General features: G+C 38.6%; 2 protein-coding genes across 2 annotated transcripts; one reads left to right on the top strand and one right to left on the bottom strand.

Moving 5' to 3' along the window:
• Nucleotides 1-822: 822 nt before the first annotated feature.
• On the bottom strand, nt 823-3979 carry NCU05340 (alkanesulfonate monooxygenase). The gene has a single exon (XM_958179.2). The coding sequence runs from the start codon at nt 2752-2754 to the stop codon at nt 1621-1623; it is 1134 nt and encodes a 377-aa protein (XP_963272.1). The 5' UTR covers nt 2755-3979; the 3' UTR covers nt 823-1620.
• Nucleotides 1045-4948, top strand: NCU05338 (hypothetical protein). Its single transcript, XM_958177.3, has 3 exons — nt 1045-4162; nt 4222-4271; nt 4365-4948. The coding sequence occupies exons 1-3, from the start codon at nt 4071-4073 to the stop codon at nt 4535-4537; spliced, it is 315 nt and encodes a 104-aa protein (XP_963270.2). The 5' UTR covers nt 1045-4070; the 3' UTR covers nt 4538-4948.
• Nucleotides 4949-18619: the final 13671 nt, after the last annotated feature.

Here is an 18619-nt window from a genome sequence, read left to right as displayed (position 1 = left end):
CTTTTCCTTTGTTTCCATCTCGTGCTTCAAGATCAGGTTTCGCACAATCGTCTAGCGACGGACGGGACGATGTATTGTGACAAAAAGACCGTGGATGCATCTCGAGGAGTAAGCACTCACTATGGTAGGCAGTTGGGTGGTACCTTCCCATGTAGGGGAACATGCCTCCATCAACATCTGCAAATGGCGACTTCCACCCTGGGGATGTCCTATATCAGCCTGCTGATCTTGCAGTCATGGCGGAAAATGTGCGCAGACGGCATTCTTCACGTCAGCAATCTCTCCGCACCCCACAAGCCCTGTCTCCGGCCGGCTCGGCGCTCCTCCACCCCCAGATGTCTACAACCGATCCGAAGAAGGATGGGAGACGGTCAAGGCACTCGCAGCCGGGTCCACAATGAGCGATCTCGTGCAGACTCAGGATTCCATCGACAGCGTGATCGGCCTCTTCTTGGCCTGGCTTGACAGGTTTGCCGAACCCAAAAAAAGCCGTCCATCTTGACAATCAGTTGACCTTCACTACCTTCGACATTGACGGCGAGGTACTTTTCTCCGACCAGATTGACATCATGAAGAGCGCGATGTAGAGAACGCTATTGGCAATGACCTGATGATGAATTTCGAGAGGTGTGCTTCGACCATGGGCTTCCTCCGCTGCTGAACTTGCGTATTCCTGATTGGTAACCCCCTCAAGGCGTCCCTTAACGTTCTGCACTTCGGCCCATTCATGATATAACTGTTCGCGCTCCGGACGACCGTCTCAGTGATTGTGACAGGAACAGGTTTACTGTGATCAATCACTGACTCAGGGCCTCGGAAATGAGGCTATATCGCTGCGGGATGTCTGGAGGTATGCTGCAGCAACTGACGTAGTGAATGCTGCAAGCAATACCATTTCCTGTGCTTTCTAGTCATTCGTTTACTATATGAACCGTAATCTGAACACCTGGAAGAAGACCCGCGAGAAGATTGAAGAACGCTTTATTTTCTCCAAACTTACATCAAAGAAGCTCTCTTTATCTTTGGACCTGTTTCCATGACGCCGCCCCAGCCCGCTCTTCCAGGTGGACTGAGCATAAGGAGTAAGCACTTTTTAGAGAGCAGCATTCTGTCTATTAATCCGTGGTTGATGAATCATTTCAGGGGACTTTGGGGCCCCGATGCGCGAGTGTCCAAACTTATCGGTGGTTGAAAGAGGACGCATGAGAGCTGGATACGTATTTCATGCTGGTAAGTGTCCTCCTCGCTACCAACGCACACCATAAAGCATGTTGTCCCGCCAGTTGACTCGTCCTTTTTCCACGGACCGTGGAAGCTAGGGTACGATTCTTGCCCAGGCCAGCAGATTTCCCGCATAGAGTTGTCCAAGATCACGGCAACTCTGGTAAGGGATATGAATGTTGGTCGACTGGATAAGAATCAAGACTGGGAATGACCTCAAAAGGCATGACTTCAGTCGTCCGCAGTCTTGGTCGTGTTACATCGACAGACAGACGGGCAAGGAATTTTCATAAGATCTTGTCACTACGGAGAAACCCCGCAGTGATGGAAAAGGACTATCATTAACGTTATGTTTGTCTGTCTGTCTGATAGGTAACAGTTGGCAAAGCCACAATATCTCTACGCAGAATCTACCCCCTTGTTCTTGCGCTTCTGCAACGCGCTGCGCACCTTTGGGAGAACATAGCGTCCATAGTCAATGGCATCGTTCAAGTTGTCATAGCCACGGATGGAAATGAGCTCGGCTCCGAGATCAATGTAGTCAAGGATCGAATCAGAAATAGTCTGAGGGGATCCCACAAGAGCGGTCGATGCGCCGCGAGCGTTGGTAGCAGTGACGGTGGGATACCAGAGCGCACGGTCATGAACATCTCCACGTGAAGCAATCTCTAGCAACCGTTGAGAGCCCACGTTCTGCGGTGTGGGGTCTCGAACTTGCGCTTTGCTGTCGGACGCCTGGCTTCCTCCTCCCGAAACACGGGCCTGATTCGCCTTCAAAACATCCAGTGTGTGATATGCCTTTTGCCAAGCCAGTTCATCTGTCTCAGCAATGATGGGCCGGAAGGTGACCCAAATGCGAGGACGGTCTGAATTGGGGCGGCCGGCTCGAGCAGCTGCTTGGTAAATGCGGTCAATTTGCTCCTTGGTCTCTTTCAGAGGCTCGCCCCAGAGGCCAAAGATGTCGGCCAAGGCGCCTCCAATCCGGTATGCCTCCTCCGATGAGCCACCGACTGATATTGGGATGCCGGTACCATTGACGGGACGAACGCGGTTGGAAAACTGTTTGAACTGATAGAACGTGCCATTCCAGTCAAAGAGTTCTGCGGACTGCCAGGCGCGACGCAGGATGCGGATGTACTCCTCGAGTCGGGCATAGCGCTGGTCTTTAGGTAGGAAGTCGCCCTCCTTGGCTTGCTCAGCATCGCTTCCGCCGGCGATTAAGTGTACAACGGCTCGACCTGAACTAATCTGGTCAAGCGTGGCTAGTGCTTTCGCAGCGACGGTTGGATAAAGCGTGTTTGGACGCAGTGCGATGATGATCTTGAGGTTCTTGGTGGCGGCGGCAATAGTGGCGCCTATGGTAAAAGGGTCATAGGAGGAAGAATCATAGGGTACAAGAGTGTAGTTGAAGTCGTAGTCATCGAGCGTCCGGGCATAGCGGACCAGGTAAGCAGGATCAATGCCGGCACCCGGGATCGGATTGATCTCCGTGGAAGCATTGGGAAATGTCAAGCTGATGAACTCGGTAGGCATCTTGGGTGAGCACGACAGCCCTGAGACTGGCTTTCGACTGGTTTCTGGCTAGTTGTTTGCAAGATTCTGGCATCTTAATTCGCTCGGACAGAAGGGAGAGCGGCGTGGCAATATAATCGAAGAGGTGACGAGCGTTGTTCTGGTGAAGAACTCGACATCACGTTGGTCTATTAAAGACACGAGCTGAGGCAGATCGGATGCCTCATCAAGAGGGGAGAGGCCATGACGACAGCTGCTTGCGAATCACGCAATGAGCGATGGTAGTGTTCTTGATATGTAAGCAAAGCCATGAACCGTCACACTCCGACTCTCAAATCGAAGGCATGGGCACGGTGAGGTGAGTGACCCCCATTTTACTCCAAACCCCGGGGCATATCAGATAAGAGGATGGCGATGGCATCATTTGGAAGGATGATGGCCAATCCTGGGGAGGGACGTGAACAGCGAGATGAGTGCGAGATCTGTGATATGACCGATAGTCACGGGTCCGAAACAGACCCACATGACAATGGGATCAAACACGCTAGGGAAAGTACAGTGGCTGAATTTGATGCCAGGTTGAAGCCATCGCCAGACGCAGATTTGGTGAGCGAATCGCAGATGCACGGCGTTGAGGTGGTAAAAACCGACGAGAACCGAAGTACCATGTCGATGGTCGCCTAGTTTTTCACGAGTTGGCCATGGGTACAAGGGACAGGGGCAACATCCAGCAACAACGCAACGTGCAAAAGCAACTGAGGCGAGCTGAGCCAAAACCTGGGGAAGGAACCATGTCGAGAGCCTCAGAGTCGGAATCAACCGGTATCGTATCCTGCAACAAATGGACTTCTGACGAAGCATAACCCATTTCCAATTCAGCTGAGCCCGAGCAGGTGCTTCTCGAAGCAGGCACGGCAGGCTTCGCATCGGCTGAGATCTGGTCAGAATCGGTTGAGCTTGGCGATCGGAATTGGCCGCGAGGACACCAAAAACACCACCCATAGCCTCCATCGAACCATTCACAGCCATTCGCAGCCATTCGCAGTCTCGCTGGGCCACCACCGTCACCCCATATCGTCGCCTTCAAGAGACCACATCACGCCAACAACCGCAACACCGAACCAAAACTCCAGCAAGACAACGCGAACCGCACACGTCCGATTGCGTGCAATACCGCCCGTTATATCCAAATTAAATATCCCCTTCCCCCGATTAAATCGGTCCTACTCGGCCTCTGCTTCACCAGACCTCGACTGATTGTTAGACCATTATCCTTACCTAAGGCGGGCCTTTGGAACTCGACGTCAGCTAGTTGCGCTGCACATCAAAACACACAGATGACTGCCTACCGCCCAAATCCCTTCAGGCCCACTATGCCCCTGCGTGTGTCTTCGCAGCCACAGACACTTCTCAAGACGCCTGCCATAAGGTAGATGGCCACCCCGCCGTTTCATCCCGCTTGACGAATGTATGCTTATGTCATGATAGATCGGCACTATTGCCAAGGGTTGTACCCGGCCTGGTTGTCTTTGGTGCAGGTAAGCATAACCAGCCCCAGCGCGAACCTGTCCATCGGCGGCGCCGTATTGCTCGTGTTTGGTCCTAACTGGAGACCTTTCGTCATGAAACAGTCTACACCGTCGTCTCATATGTCCGTTCTCAGTTGCGGAATGAGTCCAACACGCTGAACCGGGTCTTCTCTCAACAAAACACCCCAAGCGTCATAGAGAAAAGGAAAGAGCGGTACCTGATCGAGACCGAGGGTGATCCCCGCAAGACGATATACAATGTGTTGAACTGGTAGAGCCACGGATTCAAGTACCTTGGGTAGGCGGCGTTTGGGTGACGAGAACAACGGGCACTGTTTTTCTTCGATGCTTGCATAGGTGACAGCGGCATTATTAGTTTTTTATACCAAGGGAGGAGTGGGATTTTGATCAGTGTTGCAGCTTGGGGTTTGTCCGGGCAGGCGGTATAGCGGTAGCAGGAATTTAGTTTTGGTGGCCATAAAGGCATAGTTATACAGTTGCTTTTTGTATCCGTACCGAGGCCAATGCTTCGTTTCAACATGCAGTTACGCAGTAGTCCGTGCACCCGACCGCGAACAGCTGTCTAATGGTCGCACCTACGTGCTCACACGTACTTGGAGGTTAGCGGTGGAGTCTTTTACTAACCCTCTCTCATAAAAGAGGGGGAAAATTTTCTGAAGGACGACCGATTAATATAGGACAAGCCACATAGTAAACCTGTGAGATCACCAACGAGATCAAGCGGTTGGATACGATTGATTGAGTGTTTTATGGAGAGAGAGAGAGAGAGAGAGAGAGAGAGGGAGACGAGCAAAGTCTGGAAGGCTAGATGTGGTGCGGTCTGGGTAGGGCACAGAGTGGGGACTGGGTTGTGCCCAGCCCAGTAAATGCCCGGGACCCACCAACACACCCCCATGGACTGGAAGACTGCCAACAGTCTAAATCTCTATATACTATTTGGATTGTGATATCTTTTATAGTGTTGATGATGTTTTAAGCCTAGGGAACCTTCTTCTGGACTATACCTATCAACTTAATAAATCTTATGTATTTATTTAGCTTCAACGGCTTTGTCAGACTGTTAGCCGGTATCTTATTACTCGGTAAGTGCTCGATTGTAAATACCTTCCTATCTACCTCTTAAATTAACTATTTGTATTATATATTAATATATCAGTTTCTAGCGGGTAGATTAGAGTTGAGAACCCAATCCTTAATATTATTACTACCTATATAAAGTGTCAGGAGGCTAAAGGGGGCAACCGCTAGGAAGAGGCCGCTACAACGCTACAACGCTCTACCCGGTTTACTAAGCTTATACCTAGGAGCATCGCAACGAGCGTACGACGAACATGCCTCGCAGGAAGGATAATCCAGCGCCGCGTTAGGGCGATACGCCGGGGTAGGATTCTACTACGCTTAGTAGCGAGGAAGCAAAGTTTATATTAGTATAAAAGAGGTTCGTTCGAGTATAAGTTATTCTAGTTAGTAGTTATAAATATACCTTTAGATTGACCCCTAACTTACTGTTCCCTACGTATAGTTATAATTATAATTACTGTAATCTACTTTTCGTTTATATTCCTAATAAATTAATAGCTCTTCCTTTAGGAATTGAACCGGTACTATTAAAATATATATATATAATAGCCGGTTTTTTTTTGGACTACTAAAGTTATTTCCTACTATTTTTATATTATTACCCTTGCAATTACTATAATTAAAATAATATAATTTCTATTACTTTTATTATAGTAATATTAACTTACTATAGAGTCCGTTGAAGTAAATAGCGACGAGGATTACCCCCCTACACTGCCCTAAACTCCCCGCTTGTATTCCTAATTTTTGGAAGCCGATGAATTTATATATAAATAGTAATTATTTGAATTTCGTTTTACTATAATTAAACTCCTTTTTAACTATTTCCCTTCGTATATATTTTGATAGGAGTAGTTCCCCTTTGTAGGCCTCGTTAAATAAAATTCGGTAGGAAATTACTCTTTTATCCCCGCCGGATTCTATTATTAGGACTATTTCTTTTATAATTAGACCTATATTTCTATTATACTACCCTTTACTATCCTTTCGTTAGCGGCCGTCATTATAGCTATTTTTTTATTAGCTACGACTATACTAGCCTATACCGAATATTATTCTAAATATAATATTATTAAATTTATAGGCGAAAGTTTCTTATAGCTACGAAATTACCTTTATAACGTTAATATATATTTTTAAGAGTACCCCCGTACTTCCCTTTCGTTCGCCGTTAACTATATTAAAGGCAACCTTAAGAATATATAAATTAGATATATATTAGTACTCTATCGTAAACCCGGGTATAATACTATCCGTAATATACCTATATAGAACGACCTTGTTGGTGGGTCCCTGGCATTCACTAGGCACAGCCCAATCCCTACTCTGTACCCTGCCCAAACCGCACTATATCTAACCTTCCAGACTCTACTAGTCTCCCTCTCTCTCTGTAGTATTCAATTAACTACATTTAACTACTTAATTTCGTTGGTGATCTCACAGGTTATGAGCCCTCTCTAACCTTCCCTGTGATTGCATTTGACAAGCGACAAAGCGCATCTTTAAGCGTATCGTCGGTTTCAATTTCAACAAAGCGCCGCAGTACCGGGTTCAAAGAAGCAACTGCAACCTTCGTCGATTTGACGATTCGCCCGCTCGCCTACAAACTAGCCTCGTTATATAAAGATTCTCGCCAACACTTATTATTCAGCGACCCTTCCTTCGAACCAAGTATCGGTTTACCCTCCATTGAATTAATTATCGATTTACTTAACGAATTAGTTATTAGTTTATTTATTATTAAATTAAGTAATTTAAAGGGTAAACCTCCGCACACCCACCCCAAACCTACATACACCCAAAAAGGAGGGATGTCAGCTGTCATGTAAAATACATCGTTTTAGCCGTAAAAACCGTAATTTGTAATATCTGGCACATTCTAACCCAGTAAATCCCATACAGCAAATCCCATACAGCAAATCTAACAGCGCCAGTCTGGCAATACTTTCATAATATTAAGGGAGCTCTACTCTACTCTAAATACTAACATCTAACAGCTCAAACAGCTCATCAGAGGAGGCTATTAATAATATCTCAATAACCTCCTCCTCCCTCGTCTCCCTCGCCATCTACTCTCTCGCCCTCGCCTCCCAATATCTACCCAGCTCGTCATCTTCATCCTCATCGTCAACTACCTCAATACAACTACGTATCTCGTTTTAAGTATTTAATTATTCAATACTAGGCCCCACCTCGTATTAGGAGTAGTTATACCGCGCTAAAATTCGTATAGGCTAGGTATTTCTCAATCTACTACAAAGCGCTACTACCTTCTAGCTAATAATCTTCCTACTAACTCTCCTTCTCTAAGTCACCCGGCTAAACAATAGTAGAATGGCTTCATCGCCAAATAGGCCACCCTACTTAGGAAGGCGACCCTTAGGCATACCCTTAGCGGCCGAGTAAAAACATAAATATCTATCTACCGTATCCTAACGTAATAATTAATATAAGGATAACCGGCGAGAAGATGGTAATAATTTTACCCGTCGTTGAATTAAATGCTAAAATAGATGATAATCATCCTTTATAACTAAGACCGTCTTACCAACTTCCCTCTTTACCTCTATTTTATAGGTATAAGGGAGGCTATACTAGGCTCTAAACTATTGAGTATATAGTTTAAAGGGTATACTGGGATAATTTGTAGTAGGGAGAGTGGCTTTCAATTAATTATATTAGCGAGTAAGTAACTTATATACCTATATTATTATATTAAGAGGAGTATTGCCTACCTATAGGCGCCCGATCCAATCTATATGTATACGTAAGGCCGCCTTTACAACCTCCTCTTTAAAATTAATATAACGGCGGGTAATATACTTATTACTAGTATAGTATAAATTTACTAGCCCGCTATAAGTAAATAACCTATATAATTTAAGGGAGCTATTATTAAATTCATTTAGTGATATAGTACGCTACCTACAATTAAAGTAGTACCTTATATAACAACCAACCCACTCCTTCTTATAAAGGAGTAACTCGGCTGTAATTTATTTAATAATAGTTTCCTATACTTCCCTAAACTAGTAATATAGAAATAATAAGGTAGTTTCAAAGTCTAGTACCGACGGGGTATAGATCATATACTATTATATGTAAAAAAACCCTACCCGAATATTAGTAACCCTCGTAGGGAGCGGGCCCAATTTAGCTTATATCTTAGTAGCTATCTTAATTTTTTTATATATATAGTGTAATCGATCGAGATCATCTTAATTATATTAATCTATTACTTCTCGCTATACTTATTATACCGCTGTTTAACTACCGCTAGAGTTATTATTACCGTCCTCCTCCTCGCTAAACTCCTCGCTACCCTCATTTTAATTACTAAATTACTAGTTATAATTATTTAACTCCATACGCTCCCAATCATCCTTAAAGTACTTAATAACGTTACAATTAATATATTATATACAATACTAATATTAAACGTTTAGGAAAATTCGGTCGATAGTTCTAATAAGCTAGCTATTACTGTTAATAATAATAACCGCCGGCTTAAGAACCAATAAGTTATCTATAATCTTCTTAATATACTCAACCAACCAACCAAACCCTTCATCCTTCTCGTTATTAATAACTGTTTAAAAGACTAGTATTAATAACCTCTCAGGGGTAACTATAATACCCTATATCACTAATATATAATAGCGATTTGTCTTATACGTAGCGTCGAATAATAGAGTATATAGATATCGCCTCTATATCTTTCTTTACTTAATTATATATTAAAGATTATAATGGAGTATAGTAGGCTCCTCCTCCTACTAACCCTTATCGTTACAATAGTAGTCAAATTAATAATATTTAAGTACAATGATTTTATCGTTATTAATAACGTATATAAATGCTTATATATTAACGTAACCCCTATTATTTTATCAACGTAACCTCTAGCGTATATTATTAAAGTCTTTATACGTAAGAAGCAATTTAAGGTACTACTTTCTAACCGTTACATATATATCCCGTACAGTTAATTCTTGTTAGCGAAGGAGACCCGTAATATAATTGTAGTTTTCTATATCGAAAGATTATTATTGGAAGATTAAATAATAAAATAAATCTTACAATAGGGGATAGCCTTAGTACGTACGATCAATCGCCCGTATCGAATACTTATAGCCGTTCTTCTTCAAGTACTAAATTACAATACGGAAGGGACACTTATTAGTAATCTTTCTAATAATTGTACAACGTTTCTTATAGGAATTCGTATTTGCGTTGGGCGTAGCTTCGGCATAGTTATAGCGGTAGACTTTGCGGTAGAGTTCGCCCTTATATAGTCCCGTTATAAAATAGTCGGTACGAAGTATAGATACCCTAAATCTATAGCGGCAATATATTTTAATAACCTCTCGTATAGCAATATTCAAGTCGGTAGGCGGCAGAATAAAGGCGCCGTCGTTAGGGGGTACAGCCTATTCAGCATCGCCGTCGAAGGATGTATAGCTACTTGCAAATATAAATAATAAGGAGGTAGAATCGCAACAACGACGAGGTTGCGCAGAGGAAGGAGTATTGCGGAGAGCTTGAGGCGACATCTATTAACCGTTAGCAATTGCACACAATCAAGAGCATTTACAGACGATTAAAATCAATTGATTTGAGTAAGGTTACGTACGTTGAGGGTATAAATATAGTACTATTGTGGATACGCGCGTATAAAGTGCTAGCCCAGTAAATAACGTTGGGTGTAGAGTACTAATACTGGTGTATAGTATAGGTACGACTGGCCGTATGAAAAAGAGTGAAAGAAATAACTAAGTTAGAGTCGATGTTGTGTGTATTTGAAAGACGAAATTTTGCGGGTAAAAACGCGATTTACAATGTCAGGTGTCATCAGCTGCACGGTCCCACATTTCCCTGGTTTTTGGGTGTATGTAGGCTTGGGGTGGGTGTGCGGAGGTTTACCCAATTTAAACGATTCTATTATCGAATAAATTAAATCAATCAACGGCTAGTTTAGCGACTACTAACTTTCTTCTTCTTAATATATTAAACCCTCCTATACCTACGACGATTACTAGCTCGTCGCTAGTTCCCCTCTTTGGCGACTACAATATCGCTAACTAGCATTAGAGATTTATAGCCGAGCTTAATTGCTTTTAATTTGCCGAATACGTTTTTAATATAGTCCCGGAGCCTAATAAGGCAACGGAGCCCGAGAAGTACAATACTTAGTGGATTAGACGTATTAATACTAATAAGATCCTGCTTTTTACCTTTAAGAACCCCAATATTAATATTATATTGAATATTAATAATTGGAATAGAATTAGTAAAAATTTAAAGGTTACGTATAATTTTATTTCGTTTTATGTTATTTATATTACTAAGGAAGCTCGTAGCGAAGTCCTCGCCGAGTACTTAGCTATTAAGCACGCTAATTTTAATACTATAACTTCTTTCTTTAATCGTCATACTTTGCTCTAAAAGTGTATTAAAGACGCTAAATTCAAGATCGATGTAGACTTCGAGGTTACCTTCTCTTATAATACTATAAAGATTATTTACCCTATTAATACTAGATATTAGGCAGCCGCCTTGGAAGTTAACGAATTCGATGTTGGTTCCTTTTTGGTTAAGTTCGGTAATATTAGTAACATTAAATTACATATTAATATTAACGTTAATATTTAGAAGTCGGTTAATAATAATAATAATAATACTAATAAGAATAATAATAATAGTGGCCCGGTTAATAAGAAGAAGGATAATAGTAAGCGAGTCGATTGTATTAGTTGCAATAAGAAGATTTATACTATTTAGAAGTATATTTCTTGTAGTTATTATATTAGTAAGAAGGCGGATATTTGCTAGGTCTATTACCCTAAGAAGGCACCCAATATTTAGAAGCTTAAGAAGGATATAATAGCTAAGAAGGTTGCCGTCGGGGTAAATACTAGTACCCTTACTAATACCGCTTCTATTAATTTAACTACTCCTACTACTACTATTAACTCTACCTTATTGTATAGAAGCGGAATATTTATAGGTATATTAGGTATAGGTAATAATATAGATTTTTATTAAAGCCCCTAGTTAAAGCTATTGAGTATATTAATTGTAATTAAAGTAGTTAATTAATCGATTATTTTTATTAATTTCAACTCCAATATACCTATAGTAATTTAGTTAAAGCCTAATAAGCTCTAAAGTAATACTAATAACCGGATAGTATTCGAGATTTAGTTATTTACGACTTTGGTTGTGCAAGTAATATCTTTAATTACTTTAAATAGTTTACAAATATATAACTACTTCTATATCTATTAGTCTATACAATTAGTAATGGGACTTCGATTTACGTTTACTATATTAGCACTGTCGAATTAACTATAGGTACTTTAAATAATATAATTATTAAGGTTAGAATTAAGGACTGTATTTACAACCTATCTACCCTAACGAATCTATTAATTACGAGAGGTCTTCTTAATAACAGTATAATTTAGAATATAAAATCTAATTAGATATCAGCGTACAGTAAAATTACAATTTAATACAAATGGATTAATGACCTTCTAATTATACTAGTATACGTTTAATTACACTTTCCCTAAAACATTCGCTATACTATAATAGTTTTAATTAATTATTTAACAATATATTATTACTTTATATACGTAGGTAAAGACTAAGTTCTTAAAGCTTACGAGGCGGCCAGTATTAAATTAAGTAATACCTAAGACTACTTTTGTGAGGCGTACGTTAAAGTTAAGGCTTACAATATAATCCCTAAAATTATTAATAAAGTTACAATTCAACTATTGGTATATATCTACGTCGATATCGTTCTTTATACTTTACTTGGCTATAAAGGATATAGGTATATAATTTATTTTATTAATTAGATTACTAGCTTCTATTAGGTAAGGTTTATAATTAATAAGGGCGATGCCTTTATATAGATTAAAGAGTTTAAGAAATAGGCTGAGCTTTAAAGCGGTAGGCCTAAAATTAGGGTATTTAGTTTTAATAGTAGTCTAAAGTTTGGTTTTAATACTAAAGAATTTTGATATAGTAAAATCGTTAAATAAGTACGTATAAAAGGCGTAGAATTATCAAAGTTAATACCTTATATCCTATAAATATAAGGAAAAATCGAGAGAGTTAGCGCTATTATTATACAACGCACTAAAACTTTAATAATAGATTTCAATATCCTAAAGCATTTATAGCCCTTTATCGTTAATTACATTATTAGAGTATTTAATTTACTACCTTTAAAAGCCAATATTAGAGGTAAGAATCTATAGGAACTACTCGTTAAGGCGGCCAATTTCCTAAACGAAATTCAGAAGCTATATTTTAAGTATTTGAGGTTTTACTTCTATACGGCTTACTATTTTATTAAATTAAAAAAGCAACTATAAGGCGATAAATTTCGCATTAGAGTATAGAAAGGTTATTTTATTAGTTTTAACAATATTTACGGTTGTATTATATTTATTTGGAATCCTTATATTAGTGAGATTGTTAGAGCTAGCGCAGTAACCTTCTTTAAAGAAGATCCGGTTAATTATAAGGATCTAGTCCGTAGTAGTAACAAAAATACAGTTTCCTTAGCCGGAGCCTGGATATGGCCAAGGAAGACAGAGAAACGCCCATGTTAGTAGACATTTAGGAAGCGAAAAGCTAGACCCACATATAGCGGGATGCACCCAATCAAATCCTTTTGCCAAGACGGAAGCACGGGGAAGGTTCTTAGCATTTCGAAATTTGTACTTAAGGGCACAATACCAACGAAAACATTACCAGATCTAACCCCTTCTATGAATTTTTCTATTATCTTGCCTATAAACTAACAAATAGTCTTTAGAATGCTCCAATAAAGCAATATAATCTACTTCCAACTACTTTACTATTACTAGCCCTACCAAGGGTACTATAGGGACGCCCGTAGTATAGTAATTTAAGGGACGCCCGCAACTACTATTAGTATAAATTTGAAGAATCCGCGCGTTCAATTTCCTACTTATACCTTATTTCTTCTTTAAACGCTTAATTATTATATTACTAACCTCTCTCAAATCCTTCTTATCTTATAATTTTATCCACTACAAGTTTCTAATATTAATTACGTATAAGGCCAATCTAGGGAATAGGAGACATAAGACCGCCGTAAAACGTACTATTTTTTAGTACTATTAATAGTTACTTTAAAAAAGTGTTAATTATAAGGTATTCGACTAAGGTACGCAGAATAAATCAAGCTAAACTCCTTTCTTTTTTTTTCTTTTTTTTCTTTAAAAAATACAGTTTCCTTGGCCGGAGCCTGGATATAGCCAAGGAAGACAGAGAAACGCCCATATTAGTAGACATTTAGGAAGCGAAATACTAGCTCCATACTTGGGTCGGATGTACCCAATCAATCGCCACTAATTTTTTTTTACGCCAACGCCAAGACGGGAAGCACGGGAAGGTTCTTAGCAACTCGAATTCGCACTCAGAAGCACAACACCAGCCAAAACATCACCAGATTTAACCCCTTCCGCGAATCTTTTTATTATCTTACTTATAAACCCAGCTAAACTTAGTAAATAGTTTCTAAAATGCTCTAATTAAATAATATAATTTACTTCCAACTACCTTACTATTACTAAGGGCTTCCCTCCCCGCACCCACCCCATTCCCTAGAGGTACCCAGTCCCACCAAATGACAGCTGTCATATAATACTGGCCGTTTTTGCTGGTAATTCGCATTTTCCAATGTTACTGGACATACAGCGCTAAATAGCTATACTATATCCCGATGCTATCCTCCTCTCTTGCGCCCTCTTCCTTCGTACTCTCTTTTTTCACCCTCTCTTCTCTCGCCCTCAGCGCTCAAGGTTTCGCCTCCCAATATCTTCTTAATTTATCATCCTTTATTATCCTCGTTCCAAATCGTTAAGCATTTCGATATAGCCGCGTACTTACCTTATATAAAGTACGAATATAAGGAAAATGGCTAGGTTAGAAGCATCGTGAAGTGCACTCACTGTATTGTAAGGATGAAATGGTATTTTCGTTGCCAGTTGTCATCCAGCTGTAGTCCCACTTTTTCGGGTGGGGGAGGGTACCTCTAGGGAATGGGGTGGGTGCGGGGAGGGAAGCCCATTACTAACCCCACCGGGGGTACTATAGGGACGCCTATAGTATAGTAGTTAAGGGGACGCCCGCAACTACTACTAATATAAGTTTAGAGAGTTTGCGCGTTCAATTCCCTACTTGTACCTTATTTTTCCTTCAAACGTTTAAATATATATTACTAACGTCTCTCAAATCCTTCTCATCTTCCAATCTTGTCCGTTGTAGGTTTCTAATATTAACTACGTAGGGCTATTCCGGGGAATAGGAGATATAAGACCGCCGTAAGACGTACTATCTCTCAGTACTATTAACGGTTACTCTGAAAAGGGGTATACTATAAAGTATTTAATTAGGGTACGCGGAATAAATCGAGCTAAACTCCTTTCTTCTTTTTTTTTATAGTAAATTTTCGTAGTTAATAAGGTTCTAAGCCGGTAGTAAAATTCAACTACCTAAATCCCAAGTCAGAATAAGTTGAATTATAATTAATAACGAGGGAGATATACTACTTTAGCCGGATAGGGAGATAAAGCTTAACGGTAGTAATCTTTTTATAAATAAGTTTATTTTTAACTAGCAATACGGTTTTAGTACCGACCCAGCCAGTAGAAATTCGTTAGCGCTTAAGAGCAAGTAAATCGCGCTACTCTTCTTCTTCTTTCAATATATCGTAGAGGCGCTACTCGAGTTTAAGATTATCGTCTTCGAAGATGACTAATATAATTGATAGTTAATAAATGTAATGAAAAAGAGAGAGGGGGAGGTTAAAAGTTGTAAAGACTTTAATAATATACAACAACTATTAATATAGAAAGTACGCTTAAAAGTATTTATTATTACATCTATCTACTATAGTAACAATTGCTATTCTATATCGCTTTTACCAATCTATCCTACTCTTACCAATCTATCCTCCTCTCAACTACGGCAGTCTATTACTAGTACTAATATTCTTACGAAGTCTTCTACAGGGCCTTCCTAAGCTAATTCTATTAGAAGGAGCTATACTACCAATTTTTAAGCCAATTCTTAATCTAGCCCTACCCTAAGTACTACCAATTCTATTACCGGGCGGTCTACTACGTCTTAATTTAAATCTACTGCGGGGTCTACCGTATACTCCTCTTCCCCGGAGCGGCCGGCCGTTATCAGTATTATTATTAGGGAATCCCTCCCCGCACCCACCCCATTCCCTATATGTACCCTATCCCACCAAATAATAGCTATTATATAATATAGCCGTTTTTACTGGTAATTTAGCATTTTACAATATCTACAGACATAGTACCAAACATTAAGATAGCCGTAACCTTCCTAATCTTCTCAAAGTAGTAGTTCTAATAATCTATTGATATTCTGGTAGTGTTGAGTGTATTATGGACTACTTCTATCTACTTTAAATACTAACGTCTAATAGCTCTATAGACTCTATTTTAGAGAGGGAGGAAGTTAATAATATCTTAATAACTACCTCCTCCTCTCTCGTCCTCTATTCTCGTACCCTCGCCTCCTAATATTTCCCTAGTTCGTTATTTCTATCCTAATCCTCATCCTTACGCAGGGAACACCGGAACATCAGTGGGGGTCACCGCTCCTCGAATTCATCGAGGCCGGACCTCCGGCGGGAAACTTAATCGCTATCGGGGACCTCAACCTCCACCATCCCAATTAGGACCTAAAGAACAGGACCAGCCCAGGGGCCGCTCGCCTCCTTACATAGGCACGACGCTAGAGACTCAATCTATTTACCCCCCGTAGTAAACCGACTAGACTCGGGAACGCAATATAAGGAGAAAGGGATAGAATAATCGACTATATATAGCTATTACTAGGGGTCGAAGCCGAGTACTAGGGAGTACAGCGGTACGAGCAAACCGGCTCGGACCACTACCCTTAGGAAATTTAAGTCTAAGTAGGAAGAAAAAATAAAAAAATTAAAGAAAAAAGAGGATATAGTTAGAATCTTATAAATATAGAGAAGGTAAAAGAAGCGTTAGAAAAACGGATATTGGTCCTAAAGAGAATTAATATAATAGAGGACCTTAAGTACGCCTTTTGCAAATTTAACGGAAAATTTATAAATATTGTAGAAGAATTCGTCCTGTATTAGAAGAAAAATCGAGGAAGGAGAGCGAATTAGTAGACGTTAAAATATAAAATAATTACGAAAGAAGCGTAGAGGATATATTAGGAGTAATTTAAGTACTAAATAGTATTAAACTAAAGGGAATTTATTAAAGCTATAATAAAGAAGAAAAGGATTATTATAAAAGCCTAATAAACTATGTAGCGTAATAATATTACTGAAGCTTTAAAGAACCTAAATTAATTCTAATTACTAAAATAATAGGCCCGGACCCGAAGCTACCGTCCAATAAATCTACTTAAACTATTAACCCTTTAAACCTATAAAAGGGTAATACAAATTAGAAATTATAATAATAAGGCCGAGATCCTTATTAACCGTTTTTTCCTAAAGGTAGAAGTCCTAATAAATTATTTACCGAATTAAATTAAATTATTAAAGGGTATTAACCCGATAATTATTAGCGAACTAATTAATAAGGAGGATATTTAGGATATACTCTCCCGAATAGCGCCTAATAAAGCCCCCAGGGTTAATTAATATTTAAATAGATTTTTAAAATTATATAGGCAATTATTCTAATAGACTATAATATACTTAATATCCGCCAACCTCTAACTTAGCTACTTCCTACAATAATTTAAAAATATAAAAGTAATTATCCTTAAAAAGCCTAGAAAGAGTATTACTTAATAAAAGTTAATAAATATATAAAGACTAATATCGCTACTTAATAACGTAAGAAAAATCTTTAAAGCATTTATAGCTAAGAGATTTACGTAAGTAGCTAAAGAATTCAACCTCCTACTAGAGGGCTAAATAAGTAATTAAATAAATTGTTCGATAGAATTTATGATCTAAGTAGTTACTAATATAATATATATAATTTAGAAATTCGAAGCCGTAATATCCCTTATACTCCTAAATTTAAAAAGAGCGTTTAATAGAATTAATTATAAATAACTTTTATATACCCTATAGGAAATGCAATTCTTAATATAAATTATTAAGTAAATAACGAACTTCGTTGCCGGTAAAAGAAGTTCCCTCTTTTTCAATAATAAATCATCCCACCCCTATATAATTATTATTATTATACTATAAAACTCCCCCCACTCCCCTATTCTATTTATTCTCTTTATTACCCTATTATACTAAAAGCTAATAATAATCCCGAATATAATTATAATCGGCTTTACAAATAATGTTAATATTATAATAATAACCTATATTATTAAAGAAAATTATTGGATATTATAAATAGTATAAGAAGTATATTCGGAATAGGTAGGGACGAAAAGTATAGAATTTAAAGTAATTAAAATAAAATTAATATATTTTATATAAATAAAAGCACTAAGGACGGAAATTTTCTAATTTAGGGATATTGTACTTTAACCGATAGAATTAATATAATTCCTAAGGGTATAATTAAACTATAAATTCAATTATAAGGTTTATATAAAAGTAATAAAATAAAAAATAATAACTTAAATGAATATACTTATAAAATTAGTAACGAAGATATAGGGTTACTCCTTTATTCGGGTAAAGGAAATATATACTAAATATATTTGTAATACTATTATATATAAAGCCTTAATATTCTACTAATTAACTAAAATTTATAGGAAACTATAAAAAATTGTAATTAGGCTAGTGAAATATTAAATTAAGTATTTAAAAGTTATTATTAGGGCGTATAAAATTATACCAATAAGAAACCTAGAAATAGAAATATTCTATCCGCTACTTAACCTCCACTTTAATAAAAGGGTTTAAACCTTTAAAGAAAAATTCGCCCGGACGGACTAAATCCGGTTCGTTTAAGGGATAGTAACCTAAGTATTTAACTATATTTAAATATGATAATTAAAAGGTTAATTATCTGTTAATAAATTAGAATGTAATATAATTAAAGTATAATAGGCCGAAGAATAAGTACCGATAGAGAAATTATTAATAATAGTAGCCGGTCCTCCTCCGGATTTAAGGACCCTACTACTACTATTATAAATCTTAAAACTAATAGCCGCCGACCGAGAGGAGTAGTTAGAAGATATGATAAATTAGGAATAAATAT

Source organism: Neurospora crassa, linkage group II (genome assembly GCF_000182925.2).
Source record: "Neurospora crassa OR74A linkage group II, whole genome shotgun sequence".
Taxonomy (NCBI): domain Eukaryota; kingdom Fungi; phylum Ascomycota; class Sordariomycetes; order Sordariales; family Sordariaceae; genus Neurospora; species Neurospora crassa.
Note: the sequence above shows the minus strand (reverse complement) of the source record. Positions and strands in the feature narration are given on the sequence as shown.